The 19,679-nt window shown below is 43.5% G+C and overlaps 1 protein-coding gene and 1 long non-coding RNA gene across 9 annotated transcripts in view; one reads left to right on the forward strand and one right to left on the reverse strand.

Moving 5' to 3' along the window:
* The window catches only part of LOC131509948 (uncharacterized), a 227,078-nt gene extending 225,907 nt beyond the window's left edge, over nt 1-1,171 (forward strand). For both annotated transcript variants that reach the window (XR_009260820.1, XR_009260821.1), the window contains exon 5: nt 941-1,171. This is a non-coding gene — a long non-coding RNA (uncharacterized LOC131509948). The remainder of the gene's footprint in view (nt 1-940) is intronic.
* Nucleotides 1-19,679, reverse strand: part of LOC131509943 (uncharacterized) — a 320,351-nt gene that overhangs the window by 77,766 nt on the left and 222,906 nt on the right. Inside the window, exons 3-4 of one of the 7 annotated variants that reach the window (XM_058726280.1) lie at nt 17,680-17,784; nt 15,049-17,325 (exon numbers count right to left, since the gene is read on the reverse strand). The exons of 4 other annotated variants lie outside the window; for them this stretch is intronic. In XM_058726280.1, the coding sequence (XP_058582263.1) occupies nt 17,292-17,325; nt 17,680-17,784 (139 nt within the window). In that variant the 3' untranslated portion in view covers nt 15,049-17,291. Of the gene's footprint in view, nt 1-15,048; nt 17,326-17,679; nt 17,785-19,679 lie in introns of those variants that run through there. 2 more of the 7 variants (XM_058726274.1, XM_058726276.1) reach the window with 2 other exon arrangements.

The following is a 19,679-nucleotide window of genomic DNA, read 5'->3' on the forward strand; positions in this document are numbered from 1 at the left end:
CAGACTTACAAATTCTGCTAGCTGAAAAGATGCTTGGCAAAGAAACCTCAGCAGTATTCATTCGGGATGATGATGTAGCACATGCAGCTTTAATTTGGATTAGGATGCTTCAGCTAAAAGAAAATGATTTAATCTTGGCAGACTACCCCCCGCCACACATACCAAGAAGAAAAAGAAAAAGAAGATTTAGCTTCAGTTCCCCAAATCTTTGTCTCAATAGGTATCTTCTTGTAGCATTTTAAAGAGTATTCCAATGGACGCCTACCAGGTAGGTTTCATATACTGCAAAGGCAGTCCTCAAAGAAGAGAAACTGGTAATTTTTCTAGCAAGCAGACTCTTGGCAAATATTTCTGAGGTAAATCAGGATTTATTTGAAGCCTAAGATAGAGGATGTGGGCTCCAGATGGTACTCGTGTGAGTGAAAGCTCTTAAGTAAAACAGAGCTGACCTCAGAGTGTGAGGAGCACGTATTTGCAAATTATTAGACCATCTGTCACTTGAGGACACTTGAATAATGTCTTTCATAGGAAATTGGGGACTTATGTGCCTCTTTTTGAAGGTCTCAGTTCTGGAAGAATATGCTCCTGAGGCGTTCATTGATTTCACAAGGTGGACCCTCAGGGTATGTAAAAGGTGCACTAAAATCCTCAAAAATTCGTGATAACCCTTCAACCACCATGATCAACCACCGCATTGAAATAATAAATAAATAGAAGAATATTTCCATGTGTTGGTGTAAGAAACATATGTACAGAGGTCGCCTCAATGCCGGGAACTCTAGAGCTCCAGGGCACATCTACTGGAGTTCGATTTACAAGATCCCAAATCATGTTGCCAGGGACAGGAGGGACCTACCGGAGACTTGAAATCAACAGTTATGTCCCTGGAATGCCTGGATTTAGACTCTGAAACACAATGTTGCATATATTCTTTCCACAGCGTGCCCTTCCTTCCTTTGCGTCCCAGATAATTCTCTGCCACCATCCAAGATTCTCAGGCAAAGCGGAGTGGCTCTTCCTCATGCACCCAGAGCATTCCCTGCCTTTCTGAATAACAGCCCATGGTTATTATGCAGCTCCTTTTGTACTAGACTGTGAGTATGCTCATGTGGGGAAGCAAGTCTTATTCAACTTTGTACCCTATGGCACCTGCCACGGTGGCCAGCACAGAGTAGACCCGAAAATGGTTTTGGGGATAAGGAACTGGAAAAGCGGGGAGAGACTTCTCCGGGACCTTAAGCTATTTCTCATCGGTTAATTCACAAGTTTGGGGGGATTGTTGTTGTTTTAGCAGGAGGACCCCAATGAAGAGCGGGGAAAGATGTTAATTTTCTGGCAAAATTTTGAAATAAAGCTCAGGGACCACCTGGCTGAGTTCTGGAAGGCCAGTAATGGGCAGCAATACAGTTATATAAATACGCCATGAGATGGAAAATTATATCCTATATGGGCTTTTGCTGTAACCAGTGTAGTGGTTAAGAGTATGGTTTGGGGGTCAGAACATGTGGGTTTGGGCCTGTGACCTTGTGCAAATCATTTAAGCCCTCTGACCTGGAGTATCACTATTTATAAAATGGGGATAATGTAACTATCTCATGGAATCCTTGTTTAAACACTATTTAAAAATTAATATATGTGAAGTACTTAGTTCCATCTGTGGCAAATAATAAATTCTTGATAAATGTTAGCAATTCTAATTATTAGCCAATAACGTGTTCAGCATTTTGGTAGTCCTAGAGGTTTATTTTTTTTTTAATGTTTATTTTTGAGAGAGAGAGAGACAGAGACAGAGAGAGAGAGAGAAAGACAGAGAGAGAGGGGGGAAGGGCCAGAGAGAGAGGGAGACACAGAATCCGAAGCAGGTTCCAGGCTCCGAGCTGTTAGCACAGAGCCCGATGCGGGGCTCGAACTCACGAACCACGAGATCATGACCTGAGCCGAAGTCGGACGCTCAACCGACTGAGCCACCCAGGCACCCCTAGTAGTCTTAGAGGTTTAAACAGAAAGTATTTTCTTACATTGGATCCAACAAAACTTCTACTTGGTGCCTGTTGTGTTATGTGGCAGACTGTGGACAGGGGCTAGATTTGGGAAGATGAATGGTCCTGTCACCGAAGCCTTATGATTAAAACTAAAAGGGAAGCGAATCATTTAAACGTAGTCTTATATGTGCTATTAGTAAAGTCATCAGCAGGGTGTCATGGGAGACACATCAAACAGATTTTTAGTATTAATTTTGGTCAGTTGGTTGAGACTGACTGCTTTGGGATGCTGTGTTCAGAAGGATTCTGAAGTGAAGTCCAGTTTCTGTGGACAAAAGCCCTGTGATTAATTTAGCAACGTACGACACAGACAGAAGTGAGCCGGGTAGGGTCCCAGCGTCGCACATTAATCATTAGAATTGTACCCATTGAAGAAAGGATAAGGGAAGGTATTCAAGAGGAACAGACATCTGCATTTTAAGGCGTTACCTATTCTTGACTTGAGCTAAGGACTGATATCAAAACAAAACAACAACAACAACAAAAAACCCAGACCCTCCTGGGTTTACACTGGGCTTTGCTTCCTTTACTTTGCGCGTGTTACTAAGCATTTCTTTTTTTTTTTTTTTTTTTTTTTAATTTTTTTTTTTCAACGTTTTTTATTTATTTTTGGGACAGAGAGAGACAGAGCATGAACGGGGGAGGGGCAGAGAGAGAGGGAGACACAGAATCGGAAACAGGCTCCAGGCTCCGAGCCATCAGCCCAGAGCCTGACGCGGGGCTCGAACTCACGGACCGCGAGATCGTGACCTGGCTGAAGTCGGACGCTTAGCCGACTGCGCCACCCAGGCGCCCCAAAGCATTTCTAAGCTTCACCGACCACAGAAGTGGAATGGAGGTAATACCGCATCCTTATGGTGTGGGTTAAATGTGAAAACATCTAGCAAAAAGCCTAGGCCCCAGGAGGTACTTAACAAATTATATTACTGTTTAAATGATTCTCGACTTCCCAGACTATCTCAGTGTGCAGCCATCTCTGCTCTGTATTCTGCTCACTCCACTCAAAGACTTAACCCCCACTTGAAAGCACAAGAAAATAACCATTTAAGTATTCTTATCTTATTAAAGCCACCACCCAGTGAGGGAAACATAAAGAGAAGAGTGAGCGAACTTGCCTTCTTCCCCCCCCCCCCCCCCCCCCCGCACAAAGTTTAGCAACACAAATAATCCTCATTCCAAAAGATTTACCTTTTCAAGTACCTCTTGTCTTTTTAGCAAGTAAACTCCGAGAGAGCAAGGATGATGTCTCACATGGGTTCCGTAGATCCTCAAACATACACTATGGTTGCTTAGTAAGTGAGAAAGATAAAAATAGCCCGAGAAAATAAGATAAATATTAAATTGATATCATTTAGAGGACAGGAGTTGTGAAAACATGAAAATTCAAATATTTGATTCCGGCACATTCCCTGTCTTATTTCTACATGTAATCATTCTTCTAAACTTATAGGTAATAGAACAAATTCAAATATTTGAAAAAATATATATATGTATATAAACCATTGATAAATAATTTGCTTTATATATCATACAAATGAACTTTATAGTTTATATAGTAGTTAAACAGATATTGGGAGCTTACCACATGTTTGTTTGTGCTCTGAACTTGAGCTGCATTATATCATACACACTTGACCACAATCCTTTGACATAGATACTGTTATCTAATGAAAGTCAGAGATGACTAGGTCGAGGTTTAAACTAATTTTAAGGATTTGAATCTAGGTGCTTCTGATCCAAAGCCCTGGCTTTTGCCCCTTAGTGAGTCTCTAGTCCCCCAAAATGTGTGTAGCTTTAATACGTGTAAATGGAAAGAATTTGAAGTTTGTTGTTTTAAGAACTCAATAACTTATCCTTGTATACTTCTCTGTATACCTGTTCTGTCAGTTCAGACTTTATGTGTAAGGTTTGGTTTAAGCAGAACATACCTGGGGTTACTCACAAATTATGCATATGAGAGGGTCTAGGAAACAGATGACACATCATAGACACTTAATAAATGATGACTATAAGAAGGAATAACCAACTAAATAAAAACATTTTGTGCTGTACATATTACTATGCAAATATCCACGATATCATTTCCAATAACTCTGCCGTTTTGTGATGTTCTTAACCACCCAATTATTTCACAACATTTTCTGGAATTTGGCTCACCTTATCAGTGCATTATCAGCTCTGTGTGAGTATGTGAGCACATCATGTGTCCAAAGTAATGACTGGCCCTCTAATGATTTTTAGAGGTGTGGATCACTTCCTTTTTGGTTAAGTGGACAATACTTTGGGAAATTAGTTGATCCATATAAATGGATGTACTTCTTCTCGGCAATCCATGCTTAATTACTTAATTCCAAGCTCTATTGTCTACCATAAAAGGAAGTTTAAGGCTACTATGAGTGATGATCAGAGATTCCAAATAAATAAAACAGCTGCCTTATCAAGTCAGATGTTTACAAAACTGTGGTCTGAAAACATGGAGGTAATATACATTCTGTAACTAAACTCATATGTGACGGTCAATAATGTGGGGCAATAGATGTTTAAACTTTTCACAAAGAAAAAAGTCACCGATTATTCTTCATTCATTCCTGACTCAAGGACAAGTGTTGAAATCCCTTTGTGTTTGTTCTCAATGCAAAAAGCAGTCTGTTCCATTCTAAGTGTGCAAGTATAGTGGATACTTGGCATGGTCTAGAATATGATATCCTAATTAATCCAATCTAAGTTTCTATAGATGCCATTTGTGTATGATCAAGTGTCATAGAGACTGAATGCAATACAACACACTGAAAAACGTGTTTCTTGAGGATTCTGGCTCTGGTTAAAATGACATAAACACACTCTACCTTATTTTTCCCACTGAATGCAGGCAAAAACCCTAGACAAAACGCACGCAGCTTCTATCTGAGGAATCTGAAAAGTAAGTGGTAGCAGGTGGATTAGAAAAGGAAGCCAGAACTCTAAGTAAAATTGAGACCATGAATTTCCTAGGTTTTTACTCCCACATTTTCTGGTCCGGGCTCAAGGGCAATATGAATCCTGAAACAGCATGTGGTTACGGGGAGAAAGAACCCCAAGAAGAGCCCCTGCTTCTAGTCCAAGGAGTGTAAATGGGACCCTAAGGAACAGAGAGAGTGGGAATCTATGTCTTTTCTTTTGTTTTTTCTTCCCCCTTCTCCTCCGGCCCGTGGGCAAGCTTCAGACCTGTCAGCTGTAGTCCTGGTCAGTGACAACAGCAGCAGAGTTTAGGCAGGCTCCCCAACCTTCTCTCTGACCAGAGGAACTACGTTTGAAGAGTTGGGGGTGGGTAACTGTGCATTTTTTCTTTTTCTCTATCCACTTGTCGGCTTGGGGGCAGACCCAGGTGTGGGAAGTACATGGTACAAGGGGGTGGGGGAAAGCCTTTGCTTTCTAGTAAAAAGAGCAGCAAGTGGCCCTTAAGGGCCAGGGAGTGGAGGCTTGTGGAATGCTCAGGCGATCTCACGGTTGGTGAGTTCGAGCCTTGTGTTGGGCTCCACGCTGACGGCTCAGAGTCTTGAGCCTCTGCTTCAGATTCTGTGTCTCCCTCTCTCTTTCTGCCCTTATCTGACGTACGCTCTCTCAAAAATGAATAAATACACTGTTTAAAATCTTTAAAAAAAAGAGCCAAGGAGTGTCCAATGGAAATAATATATTTTATCTAGCTCACTATAGCCAAAATATTATCATTGCAACATGTAATCAATATGAAAAAATATTAATGAAATATTTTACTTTTTTTCTGAGGGGAGCATTCAGTCTTCAAAATCTCCTTGTTGCACATGGCTACGAAGCGCACAAAAGGTGGCTAGTCCAAACTGAAATATGCTGTAAACGTGAAACACACAGCAGACTTCAAAATATTTTCTTAAAGTCAATTTCACCTTATTTTTTTTTAATTTCTTTAATGTTACTCCTAAAAAATGTAAAATTCTATTTTCACATTCTATTCTTGTGAGACAGCATTGCTCTAGATGGTAGATTTTCACTGTAAGACCTCAACGAAAAGAAGGGTTGATAGAGGCTGGAGTCCTCAGGGACAGTTTCACGGAGGATGAAGGCCCTTGGGAGTCAGTACAGGGAGCAGGCCAGGGGTGTGTTTTCCCAGAGGAGGGAGTAGGGCTTCTGGCAGGTGTGGGGAAAACCAGAGGAGGAGTGGGGAGGCCTCCAAAGAGTATCTACTAAAACCTGCTTCTGAAAAGCTCAGAGGCTGGCTGAAGTCTCCTGAGCCTGGGAGGTCCCCCCACGGGACAGGTGGCCAATGCCAGAGGCATCCTTCTATCTGCAATGCTCACAGGTGATCATCAGCTAAGTCATGTTTGTACATTAGCATCACACAGAGGCTCCTGAGATAAAATCTCTTGGTGTTCTAGGAGCATGGGGGGGGGGGGGGCAGGGAGGGCTACCATCCATGTTTTCTCACTAGGAAAATATGTCCTTTTGGCTGAAAGGAGGAAGAGCTGTTTCAGGTGACTGCCTTTTTCCCCCTCAGTTATGCTGTATTGAGTGTTGAAAAATAATAACTCTGGCTCCCATTTACTAAAGATTTACAATGTGCCTGGGACTATATGAGGGGCTTTACGTATATGAGTCTCATTTCATGCTCTTGACAGCCCTATTCTAGAGATATTATTATTAGTCCATTTTACAGTGTGGAAAGAGAAGCTCAGAGAGGTAAAATATATATATATATATATATATATATATATATATATATATATATATATATGTATATGTATGTATCTTCGTTGTCAAACGGCTTGGAAGTGGGGGAGGCAATTTGGAAATCCACTGCTGTCTGCCTCTTCAACAGCCACGCTGTTCTCCACGCTAGTGGGGCTGCAGTCAATTCAGCGACGGGATGGTTTCTCAGCTGCTTGGGTCTTGAACGTCCATCCCGAGCCTAAACAGTCAAGCAGAAATCAGAGCAGCTCCTTTTCCCAGCCTGCTGGAAGGAAGCGCCTGCGCAGAGTTGCCCTTCTCCGTGCGTTTCACACGGGAGGGGGAGCTTCCAGTGCAAACGGTTATTTCCCAAAGCTGAGGCCCCGCAAGGCCATCTGCGCCATTGCCCTGCCTTCGGGCGACGGAGTCTTGCTCTATTTATTGCTAAGGAAGCTGTTTCTGCACAGGGCAAAGGTCTCATCGTGCCAGGTGTCCCTGTTCAGGAGCCCTCGGAGGCTTTACGCTGAAGCTTGTCTGCTCTGTTCCCACAATCTGAGCACATGCCTAGCCTCGAGGGCCCTGGGAATCTGGAAGAAAGCCGTCCTCTTCCTGAGCTTTGCACAGTGCAAGGCACAGAGCCAGTGCTTGGCCAGAGCAGGTTAACTGGACCAGATGCTAGTCTCCTGGCCATCTGCCCCTACCTGTGCTACCTTCAATATACATTAAACTGTTCCAGCTTCTTAAATTAGGTCTCCTGGATATGAAGTAATGGAGGAGGCTAGGAGGGCCGATTTGGAAGGCTACACCCATGGGGAGTCTATCTAGGGAGGCAAGAGAAGCATTATGAATAAATGGTGAGGCATAGCCTGGAATCATTGAAGCCAAGGAAATTCAAGTGTGGGAACAGCCTCCACAGGGTGAGGGTGTTCCAGGAAGGCTTCCCGGAAGGACGCACACTGTGAATTCCCTAACCAGGTGTTTTTCAAACTGTGAGTCATGACCCCAGGGTCAAAAAAAACCCCAAAAAACAAAACAAAAAAAAAAAAAACACCTCACTTTGGTTGAGTCGTGACCAGATTGTTTTTTTTTTTTTTAAATGAAATACAATCAGATCAAATGGAAAACAGCAGAGTTGTAACTGGCTCAGAGCCTATAATGTATTTCTTTGTGATCTGAAAATGTTTGAAACTGCCCTATCCTTTTACTTCTAAGAGGTTTCTCTACTGTGATTCTAAATCCACCAGCCCCTGTCGAAGGTGATCGTCTGGGGATGGAGACATGGTACGACTTTCCTGTCTTGAAAGAAATCACCCTTCATTCTTCCTGTTGTGTCTGTTCCTGCCGGGCAATGTGTTATCGATGGAGACAAGAGCTAAAATATATATATATGGATATATATATATATATATATATATCCATATATATATGAAACTAGTTCAGGACTAGGCAGTTTATACACATGATCCACATTTAATCCTTATGTCATATCCTTCAAGCCTCATAATAACCCTACGAGGCAGGGTTCATCTTTTCCATTGGACTGATGAGAAAACTGAGGGTCAGGATGGAGATATTACTAGTCAATTTCCAGGAAGTGACTGAACTGGGATTTGAACCCACTCTCTTCTGGCTCCGATGCTAGTGTAAAGTGATCTATATTGCTATAAATAGTTTTATTTCTAACTTGGAATTTTGATTATGGAATTATATATTGCAACTAACCAGAGCATACACTGTGAAGCTGCATTTGTGCCCTTCACAGTGAATCCTTGAATTTGTGCCAGTTTTCCCCCTGATTTTTGCCTAACATAAAATTTACCATTTTATCCATTTTTAAGTACAAAGTTCAGTGGTATTCAATACATTCACAATATTGTGCTGCCATCACCACCACCCATCTCTAGAACTCTGTTCGTTTCGTGAAACTGAATCTCTCTGTGCTCATTGAACAATAACACTCTGTCTCCCCTTCAACCCCAGGCCTTTGCAACCACCTTTCTACTTTCTTGTTTCTATGATTTTGATGACTCTAAGTACCTCTTCAAAGTGGAATCACACAGTATTTGTCTTTTGGTGAATAATATATTTCGTTTAGAATAATGTCCCCCAAGTTGTCTCCACGTTGTATCCTGTGTCAGAATTTCGTCCGTCCTTAGGACTAAATGACCTTCAGTTGTAGAGATGAACCACGTTTTGTTTATCTACTCCTCTGTCAGTGGACACTGGCTTGATTCCATATTTTAGCTCTTATGAATAATGCTGCTGTGAACATTGGTGTACAAATACATCTTCAAAACCCTGCTTTCGATTCTTTTGGGTATATAACCAGAAGTAGAATTGGTGGATCCTATGGTGGACCACTTCTGATTTTTTGAGGCAATGCTGTACTGTTTTCCACAGTGGCTGCATTTACATTCCCACCAACAGGGCACCAGGGTTCCAACTCCTCTTTGTCCTCAGCAGCACATTATTTTCTGATTTTTGGGGAGGCGGCCTTCCTTCCTGATGGCTGTGAGGTGGCATCTCCCTGGAGTTTCGGTTTGCATTTCTCTAACGATTAGTGATCCTGAACATCTGTTCATGTACTTGTGGGCCATTTGTAGCTCTTTGGAGCAGCGTGTATTCAAGTCCTTTGCCCATTTTTAAATCATTTTTGTTGTTGAGTTTTAGGAGTTCTCTATACATTTTGCATATTAATCTTTTATCAAATATGTGATTTGCCAATATTTCTCCTATTCCGTGGATTGCGTTTTTATTCTGTTGACAGTGTCTTTTGATGGGCACGATTATCTAATTTTCGCTAAGTCAAATTTGTCCATCTTTTTGGCTGTTCCTTCGGTGTCCTATCCGAGGAATCATTGCCAAATCCAATGTTGTGAAGATTTTTGCCTTGTGTTTTCTTCTAAGAGTTTGTAGTTTCAGCTCTTCCATTTGGGGCTTTGATCCATTTTGAGTTAATACTTGTATTTGGTCTTATGTAAGGGTGCAATTTCCTTCTCTTGCATGTAGCTGTCCAGTTTTCCTAGCACCATTCATTCTAAAGACTGTTCTTTCCCCCACTGAATGGTCTTGGCACCCTTATCAAAATCATGCATAAAGTTTTTAAGCTAAATTTGTAATGGAGCAGGATAGATTTGTAAATATCATTAGTGTTGCCCAATAAGACTGAATCGCCTTTCCTTTTCTACTTTTGAAGGCTTATAAATCCCCGTGTTATTATTTTTTTCAGGAGAATGGAGCTCTACATTTCCTAGTTTGCGATCTAAGGTATTGTTTCCTCATCTCAGTTCCACCTCTTGGGTCCGTCCCGCCTGTCTTCCCCTTTGCTGTCTATCAGCACTGGCCAGTGTCAGCACCCATCTCTTGTCAGCCTACCTGTAATAGCTTCCTAATGGATCTGTTCAATCTAGTACTCTTCTGATCTTTTTGAAATGCAAATCCCATCAATCTACTTCTTATGATATTTCAGTGGCTTCTTGTTCTTTTTGGCACAGAAAGACTGCATTTGTTAGAGCGGCTATGTGTTGCTGTGGTCTGACCTCCCTCTCTTCTCCAGCTTCATTCTGTACCATGCCGTTTGCTCCTATAATCAAGCAGGCCCCCTCTCGTTCCTCTGACGTGCCTTCTTCCTTCCTGCCACAGGGCCTTTGCCCTGTTCCTTCTGCTTGCATCACTGTGCAAACCACAAATTCTTTGGTTAACGTCTGTATCCTTGACTGGACTATGAGCTCCAGAAGGGCGAGAATTGTGTGTGTCTGTCTTTTGCCCCCAGAGCCTATTACAATGTTCAGCTCATAAAGCAGACAGTAGGACATTCAATATCCAACTTTGTTGACCTCTTTAGAAGCAGGTGTGATAAAAGCCCCAGGTGCTCATGTTTGGCCATTAGCCTCAACTCGGAGGGAGGTACGCAAGGGCAAGGCTCTGGGGGATGAAAGAGTCAGGTTTAGCAGAAAGACGGGCCTTCTGAGAATAAATGTTGATGTCTCAGAGCCCTGGTATTTACGGTCTCTCCTTTATTTGGTTTGGACACAAGACATTCTTCCATCTCCTTTGGGTACTGTCATTTCCTTGTTTAGGAGTTTAGTGAAATCTGCACCTAATATGCTGCAAACAGTTGGGGAGGAGAGGGGCGTCTGGTTTACGGCACCGAGGGAAATGTTAACTGTGCACAGCCTAATGTAGCCACAGGATTTACTCTGTATATAAATCTAGGATGGATTTGCCTGGGCCTCTGTTAGCCTAGTCCCAAATTTTAGCTGTCTCCCCGCCTATGTATTTCCCAAGGGATCTAAGGATAAGAAGTAGGGAAAAAAAAAAAAAAAAAAGAGCTAAGACTTCTTCATGAGCACAGACATGTTTTCTAGGCAAGCCTCTTATCTAAGCACCCACCGGCGCCTGCTGAGGGGGCACTATTAATAACAATGGTGTTAGCAATAATAATTATAGCCCTTGCTGAACTTTTGTTATGCGCTAAGTCCTTTGCCTGCATTATCTTATTTAACATTCACAACCGCTCTAGGTAGTGCTTTCACTGAGGAGTAAACTCAAACATAGAGAAATCAAGCTCTTTCCTCCAGACCACACATGAGGCAACAGGTGGTAAAGGGATTTGAAACTAGGCAGTTCTTTCATTCTCATTGCTCTTGGCCGCTGTTTTAGCGGCCCTCTTCGGTCTTTCTTTTTTATTATATGATAGACACTGGCATTCAAAGGATGGTAAGCTATGGACGGTCCCTTCCCTGGAGAAAGTCATCGTCCACTCAGGGACATACGAACCTCATCCCCTCCTTGATGACACCGAGCATTTACTATAAACCAGTTCCGAGCTAAGCCCTGTCGTACCTGTAATATCAAAGCCTCAAAACCATCCCCAGGTAGGTGCTATAATCACACCCTTTTTACAGAGAAGGAAATGAAGATCTAAGGCAAAGTCGGTTGCCCAAGGCCCCACAGCTATGGAGTGATAGACTGGGCTCGGGCTTCAGGTTTATTTGAGTTGGTCAGATATCTGGACCTTTCACTACAATACCGGATCACAGACACGTGGAGATTGCACAGAGGAACCTCCAATGCTTTTGAACGCACTGGACAGGGCGGGATGTGGAGCAGCCAGAGAAGGCTTCCTGAGGAATACTAGATCCAGGGAATTATAAATGTAGGTTTTCTGGGTAACTTTGCCCTTTGCCTTCTTGCTTCCATGCACTCCACAGTTGTAAGTGGGAGTGGAGGGAAATGAAAGCCAATGGGTAGGCTTCCTAGAGGACTTATATATATTCAGCATATAGAACGTTCTGATAATTTTCCCAGCCTAAGAACAGAATGGGCTTTGGGGAAGGTAGTGAGTTCCCCACCCTTCGAGGTAGGAAGGAGGCCAAAGACACTTGAGGAGAGATTCAGTTACCCGGGTGGCAATCAGGTTAGACCAGCAGCACTCAGTTGTGCGTAAGAATTGGTGGGTGACTTGATTGAACTTCAGTTCCTGGACTTTGCCCCTAGACGTCTAGTTCCGTGGGTCAGGACAGGATGCCCAGAATCTGCATTCTTAACAAGCTCCCCAAATGATGTTGAAGGAGCTGGCCACTGTGAAGTCACACTGCCACAAGCAGCAGTAACCTTTTAAATCCTTTCTAACACTGAGGTTCTTCAAAGCAGTGTTTTTCACAAACCATTCAGGCTATAAAAGGGGTTAACTGACTTCTTCTTTTCAAAGCCAGGTAGTGAAGAATTTAGGCTTTAGACGCTCTACAGTCTCTGTCACTACTCAAACTGCCATTGTAGTATGAAAGTAGTCATAGAGAATATGTAAATGAATGAGGTTGGCTGTATTCCAATAAAATTTTACTTATAAAAATAGCCAGTAGGCCAGATTTGACCCAAAGCTCTAGTCTGCTGACTCCTGGCCTACAAAAATTGGTGCCATATAAAAATGAGTTTCAAAAAAGCTACAAAACATATCTCTTCATGAGTAATTATGGTGCAGAGTAGCACGTGAAAGACCCCGAGAAGACCCGAGAAGTAAAGAGATCTGTTTAATCTTGGTCTACCCAAAATTTCTTAAATTCATGTACCGCAGAACTTTCTAATTATGTGGTTTATTCCCATCCACTTAGAACTGAAGTTCCACAGAACCGTTTGGGAACCATTAATTCGTATCTTACAAGTGGGTAGCATATATAACCCTTTGCATAAACTATCTTCTGAGAAGGCAGGAAGGAAACTTCCCTGAAATACTGGTCTCACTCAGGTCACTAGTGCTTACACTGAGCTCATTTGACGTGGTGTCCTTGGCTCAGGTTGCTCTACCCAGATTGAAGTGAAAACACTCCCAAAGTAAATGCATTTGTCACGTCCCTTCCCCCAGAGATTGTTTTAAATGCGAATATTGGAACAGAAGACCTGGGGATGTTTGGAAGGGGTCACAGAAAAGACATCTCAGGAAGAAAAGTAGGTAGGAGGGTGGACATTCATTAATAAGATTTATTAAATGTGTGCCGTACCCCTACACTTTGTCTAGATCAGTGGTTCTTCTTCTTCTTTTTTTTTTGATGTTTATTTATTTTGGAGAGAGGGAGACAGAGTGCAAGCAGAGTAGAGGCAGAGAGAGGGAGACACAGAATCCGGAGCAGGCTCCAGACTTTGAGTTGTCAGCACAGAGCCCAGAGTGGGGCTACAACTCATGAACCGCGAGAGCATGACCTGAAGTCAATGCTCAACGGACTGAGCCACCCAGGCGCTGCTAAATCTGTGGTTCTTAACCGGGGCAGTTTTGCCTCTCTAGAGACATCTGGCAATGTCTGGGGACGTTTCTGATTGTCATGACTGAGGGTGAGGGATACAGTATTGGCATCTAGTAGGGGGCCAGGGGGGCATTGTGGCTGCTGAACATGCCCCACTGCACAGGGCAGCCTCACTGCCTTGGCCAACAGAGGATTTTCCTGCTGCAGACATCAAGAATGCCACTATTGAGAAACCTTGATCTAGATTATCTAATTTCTTCCGTACAACAACCTTGTGAGGTAGGTGGTATTGTTTGTACTTTAAGGAAATGAGGAAACCAAGGCAAAGAGAAACCTAAGTCTTTTCCTCTGAGTTCCCCACAGTTAGTCGACGGTGTGAGCACACGCCCTGAAAAGCTCATATTCAACCACGTGTGGCAAAAACAACTTTCCCTTCCTTGGCCATTAATAGTTCATGACTGTGAGGGCCTTACCACAGCTCCTTCTCACCCCCTTTTGTCACCCCACCCCCTTTCATTTGCTGCTTCTGATGCATTAGGTATGTAGCATTCACCTTTGTCCACCCCCCACAAGTACACCTCCGATGACCACTAAAACAATCCTTATTTAACGTTTGAACTGCATCTGGTGCCAGCCTGACCTTTATATGTTCAGTTAGGTTTGTAACACCAGTCAAATGATTTGAACCTATCGGTCTTAGTTTCACCATCTGCAAATGGGAATCGTAACAGTGTGTGTCCTTCCTATCTTGATTCACTTCAACTCGAACAGAAGCTACGGGCCCAGGATCATGCATGGAAAGTTGGGGACTCTAAAGAATGCAAACCTCCCAGGGAGAGTATGCTGAGGTGATGGGTTCTTTAAGGAGGAGGCACATTCCTTGTTTTTTATAAGCCTGTCCAGCTCCAGTTTTTTCCAGCAGCCTACAGAATGCTGCCGAGTGTGAGAACGGGCCTCAGAGGGTCTGGACATCATCACCAAAGGGCAGTCGTTACCCCGATATTTGGCCTGGGGATAAGTGGGACTGGAAGTGCCTGCGTGGCCGCACATCGCACAGTGGAAAGTTAAAAGTTTACGGGCAGAGCTTCTTCCAACAGAGCAACCCTGACAGATGTGACTGGGACTCGTGAGGAGACAGCGTGGGGCTTGCCTCGGACCCTGGAACTCTGAGTCAGTTAGGAGCCGTGAGGCCCTGATGCTTGATTTTTTTTTTATTTTTTAAAAAAAAAAATTTTTTTTTAACGTTTATTTATTTTTCAGACAGAGAGAGACAGAGCATGAATGGGGGAGGGGCAGAGAGAGAGGGAGACACAGAATCGGAAGCAGGCTCCAGGCTCTGAGCCATCAGTCCAGAGCCCGACGCAGGGCTCGAACTCACGGACCGCGAGATGGTGACCTGAGCCGAAGTCGGACGCTTAACCGACTGAGCCACCCAGGCGCCCCTTTCTTTTTTTTTTTTTTGTTAATTTTTTTTTTAACGTTTATTTATTTTTCAGACAGAGAGAGACACAGCATGAACGGGGGAGGGCCAGAGAAAGAGGGAAACACAGGATCGGAAGCAGGCTCCAGGCTCTGAGCCCCTGATGCTTGATTTTGATCACTGCTGAAGTGAGCAGTGAATTTCAGCCAGTCCACGAATAAGGAGGCTGTTGGTGAGAAGATGGCGCCAGATGCAATGAGAAGATGATACCCTGTGGGTTACCACTAAGCATTGAAACCCATACTCAGAAAACAAAAGCAATGGCAAGGCGTGAATACCGCGGATGGCATATCATGGCGACCAGATTTGGGTGTGGCAAAGAGTCATGAACACTGGCCGCCAAGACTGGCCTTCCCTTTAGTCTCTGTCATCTTCTCCTTCAAGAGATGTCTGCTCTTTCGCTCTCTCGCCACCTATACTGACTCTGGTTGTTCAATGAGTTCAGAGTGAGAGAAGATACTCCTAGAAGTAGAAACGACAAGAGTCCCCAGTCTCCCGAAACATTCTTTTCAGAACCTCGAATCCTCAGGGAAATGAGCTGAACGCTGGGCTTTTGGTGTTCACAAATGCCAGGAATGGAATCATTTAAAAAAAAAACGCATGCCCCATAAATGGCCACTTCCTCTGTTCCCACCCATTAACAAAATAAATATTGTGATGTCAGCGTGTGGTTGCAAGGTATCAGACTGGGGGATGAATAGGGAACATTAGGGCACATGCCCCAGGGGATTTATGGGGGCTGACTGGCACGTATGCACGAACGGAGTGAGGTTGTTGAATTATTTCATAGCAAGAGATATGTCATGTTATGGACATTTGTGATGAGTCACACTTTACTTGACTGTCGTACTAAATCACATTCCTTTTTGCTTTTGTTAAGTCCTGTCTTTATAGAGTTTCTAGAAGGGCAATCAGGGGAGTGGGAAGACAAAAAATTGGGAACAGGTAAAAGCGGATGTTCTGTCTTGGCTTTGCCACTTATTTTCTAGGTGATGGTGGACCAATCATGTATTTAGCTTTTCTAGACCTTAGCTTTTCTTGACAATTCAGTAATGAAATATTACCTTTCTGGTGGGATTCTTGTGAGAAATCAAGGACATAATGAATGTTAAGTGCCTAGAATGCACTCAGCACTCAAAAATGCTGTTATTTTCAGTCGAACAGACATGAAATGATATTGAGCTCCTGTGAAATCTCTCTATTAGAGATACCTGGCCACACCCCAAAAAGAAGGAAAGCTCCTCATTGTGATACCTGGTAATGCGTAGCCAGCATAATTGATGATAATTTCAACTTGTCAGTTCTTTCTTAGATGGCCCTCTGACCATTCAGAGGGGGAAGATACAGAGCAAAGAAAGAAAGCTGGAGTCCCATTATAAATAGACTTACAAAAACCCAGATTTGATGATAGAGAAATTAGTGTTGAAAGAATTCTTGCGGGCACAGGGTTGACAGTCCTTTATGGGTGTAGTTGATCTGTTTCACGTTATCGTTTCTAGGTTTCTTCAACCCGGTGACTCAAACTGGGCTGCCCTCTTAGCCTGGGAAATCCCTACAGCGGAAACTGGGGGGGAAAGAGGCCCTTTGTGATATTCTCAAAATGAATCACCAGTGATTGCGGCCAATTCAATCTTGGATTCGTTCAACTATGTTACCTTGAAAAGTGGAAGCACCCTTGCCTTTCCCTTTTCCTTCCTTTGTTCACCAGCCAGCCACAAGTCTCTGGGTCCACCACACCCCTCACCTCTTACACAAAGACCTTCAGCTTGGAAGTTGCAGCAGCCCCCCCTGGGGAGGAGCCCTCGCGGAAGCCTCCTCACTCCATTCCCACCCTCCGGGCTTTTCTGGCAGGTGCCGGTTGACCAAGTTTTCCCTTGGTGCAGCGTTCGTGTTTTGCGTTTCCTCTCTTTCAGTAACTCATGATTACTAAGGTAATAAGAATTGTTCTGTGGAGTTAGCAAACGCCTGGGTGGGTAAAACTTGTGCTCACGGTGAAGAGACTCTGAGAGCCCTTGGTTAAGAAAGCTCTTTGCAGAAGCGTAACTAGGCTTTCATGCTGCCTAGAAAACCCAGGAAGAAGGTTGAAGCAAACGAAGGCATCCGGTGGGATTTTATTAGGATGGGCTCCTGCAGTGGTCTGTCTGGACTACTTGGGGACATGTCGGGGGGAAAAAGAGCTGTGATGTTCTGGCCTATCATTGTGCCTTCCCTCTGTTCCAGGGAGCAGACAAAATAGCGCTTTGAGGAGGGCAAAGCTGGTGCTGCGACAGAATTTTTTAATTCAGTCCTCTTTGACCCGATTCAGCCAAAGAACTCCTGAGCCCCAGCTCTGGACGGTGTAGAGCTGCCTTAGGTTCCATCCCCGCCCTCCTGGGGCTGCCTCCTAGGAAGAGAGATGGACACAGAGACAGGATGTTATAACATACCTGCCTTTTCCAAATGCCAGCCTGGTGCTCAAAAACATTGAATAAACATACCTCACCTCCACAAATTTTGCCATAAAACCATACCTAACAAGCGGGTTGTCAATTGCTCACTACTTTTCCTTAAACCTCCTTTCTGTTTCTCTCTCTCTCTCTCTCTCTCTCTTTTTTTCCTCTTAGCCTCACCCTCATCAATACACAGTGTGAAATTGTGGGTCTGATGTATTAGTTACATTGTTACAAATGCACATTAAAATAAATGCATAAGCAAGTAAACGTGTCCCTCCATGTACTACATAGGCACCGTGCCTCACCTATTCCCAGCAGCGGGGGGAGACCACCCATGGGGAATCGTTGCCATATGCTGCGTGCTGCATGTAGGAACATGACAGAGATCTTCCAGAGGCGACGCCATGGAGCTGGGGAGGAAGGGGGTAGAGTGAGGTCAGAGGACTTCCCTGAAGATTCTGAACTGAGATTCAAATCATAAATGGGAGTTTGCTAGGGAGTCCTGGGGAAAGAGTGCTCTCGACAGAAGGAGCAAACAGTGCTAAGTTTGAAGTATTAGAGAAAGGAGCGAGGGAAGGAGTAAGATATTCATTTGTCCGGTAAGTATTTCATGAGTGCCTCCTTCAAGCCACATACGGCATCTGTTTATTTGTTAGTTCTGTACATCATTGGTTCTGGGAGGATATACCAGGAAGTGTGATGCATGGTGTTGCTCACAAGTTGCTTGTAATCTACTTATATAGGTCACACACACACACACACACACACACACACACTCACAGGTATCCAGAGACAAACATCCAAAGAGAGCATATGATTAAGGACCAAAATAGTAGCGCTGATAAGTTCCTTACTGAGTTCAGAGGAGAAATTCTGCAGATAGCCCTGGCTGAGGAAGGCGTCCGGAAAGTGAGGGACTTTGAAGAAGGGGGTAGAACTGGGCGAGTGGAGGAAACTGTTCTGGCAAGAGAAATAGGTCAGCAGCAACAGCTGCAGTGACAGGAATGCATTTAACTTGTCTTCACTCTCTGGCTTCTAGACCAACGGTTGGCACCGGCCCCTAATCCAGGTTCTTAACCCAGTGCCTGAAGGAATGTTCGGGGGTCTGTGACTCTCTGGGCGTTGCATGCAAATGTTGGTGTGAATTCATACGTGCGTTTTCTGAGCAAATTATTTCTGGTTTTCATCAGATGCTCCAAAGAGTACCTCAACGTTGCTTTGGAGCTTCGGCAAGTCTATTCTGATGTGCCTTTAACATCTCCGGTGAGCCCTGTTGTTGTTCCTTTAAAACTTGCTCTTTTTTTTTTTTTTCATTATAACAAGTATCCAGTTTTCATAAACTTGAAGGGCAACAAAACTTCTCAAAGTTATTGGATTCATGTGCCCCAGCGAGGTCAGACTGTGAGGCCCACCCAAGCTCTTAACCACCACAGTATCCTCCTTTGTTCAGTCCGGATTCACACGGTCAACCTCACCTCCACTGTTCATGCTTTTACTATTCTCAGCTTGTGAAACAACCCTGAGTAGTTGGCCCTGGTCACTGACCTTGACGTGAGTGTTAATTTTCTCCTTTTGACACCTGATTTTACTACTCATCGTACTCTACTTAGAAGAGCCGGTCCTTTGGGAACTCTGGTAACGAAGCATGCTTTAAATACCTTCCATACATCCCATTTTTTTTTTTAACATGATATTTCAGTACAATAGCTACACGGGAGCCCCATAAACAGCAGTCTCACCATTTTACAATCAATAGTTATATGAACCTGTTTGCAAAGGCACTGCATACAATTTTCTAAATTAACTATTGTTCTCTTTCTTCTTACTGCTCAAAAGTAGGGAGAAGCTTATAACCAAGTTCCGCGTTCCCATCTGCTAACTTCTTTTATAAACTCGTGGCCATTTATTTCTCCTCTTAGCCCCGCTACTCACTCTTCCCACCTGGATTATTTTGAAGCAAATAAATCCCACATATATAATTTCACCCTTAAATATCTCAGCATCGTACAGGATTTAAAGTAGGCTTCGTTATAAATAGCACAGGCCGCTTGCCAGGTCATGGAAAAGTCTTGTGCTATATACAACCGCGTGTGAAAGAATTTTATTTAACCAGGGTCCTCGTTGCTTCTCTGAACATTCCTGTTTGGTAATTTCTATAGGTTAAAAGTCTTTGTGATAATGAAGTCTGTCACACTTTTGAGGATCACTCTTGCCGTGAGGTGTAGTTTTAGTTAAATCAATTTAAGGGCAATCATGTGTGTATAGTCAGTTCTGCTATAAAGTCTGTTTTGAAAACGTGGATTTG

The sequence above is a fragment of the Neofelis nebulosa genome, chromosome 4 (assembly GCF_028018385.1).
Source record: "Neofelis nebulosa isolate mNeoNeb1 chromosome 4, mNeoNeb1.pri, whole genome shotgun sequence".
NCBI lineage: Eukaryota > Metazoa > Chordata > Mammalia > Carnivora > Felidae > Neofelis > Neofelis nebulosa.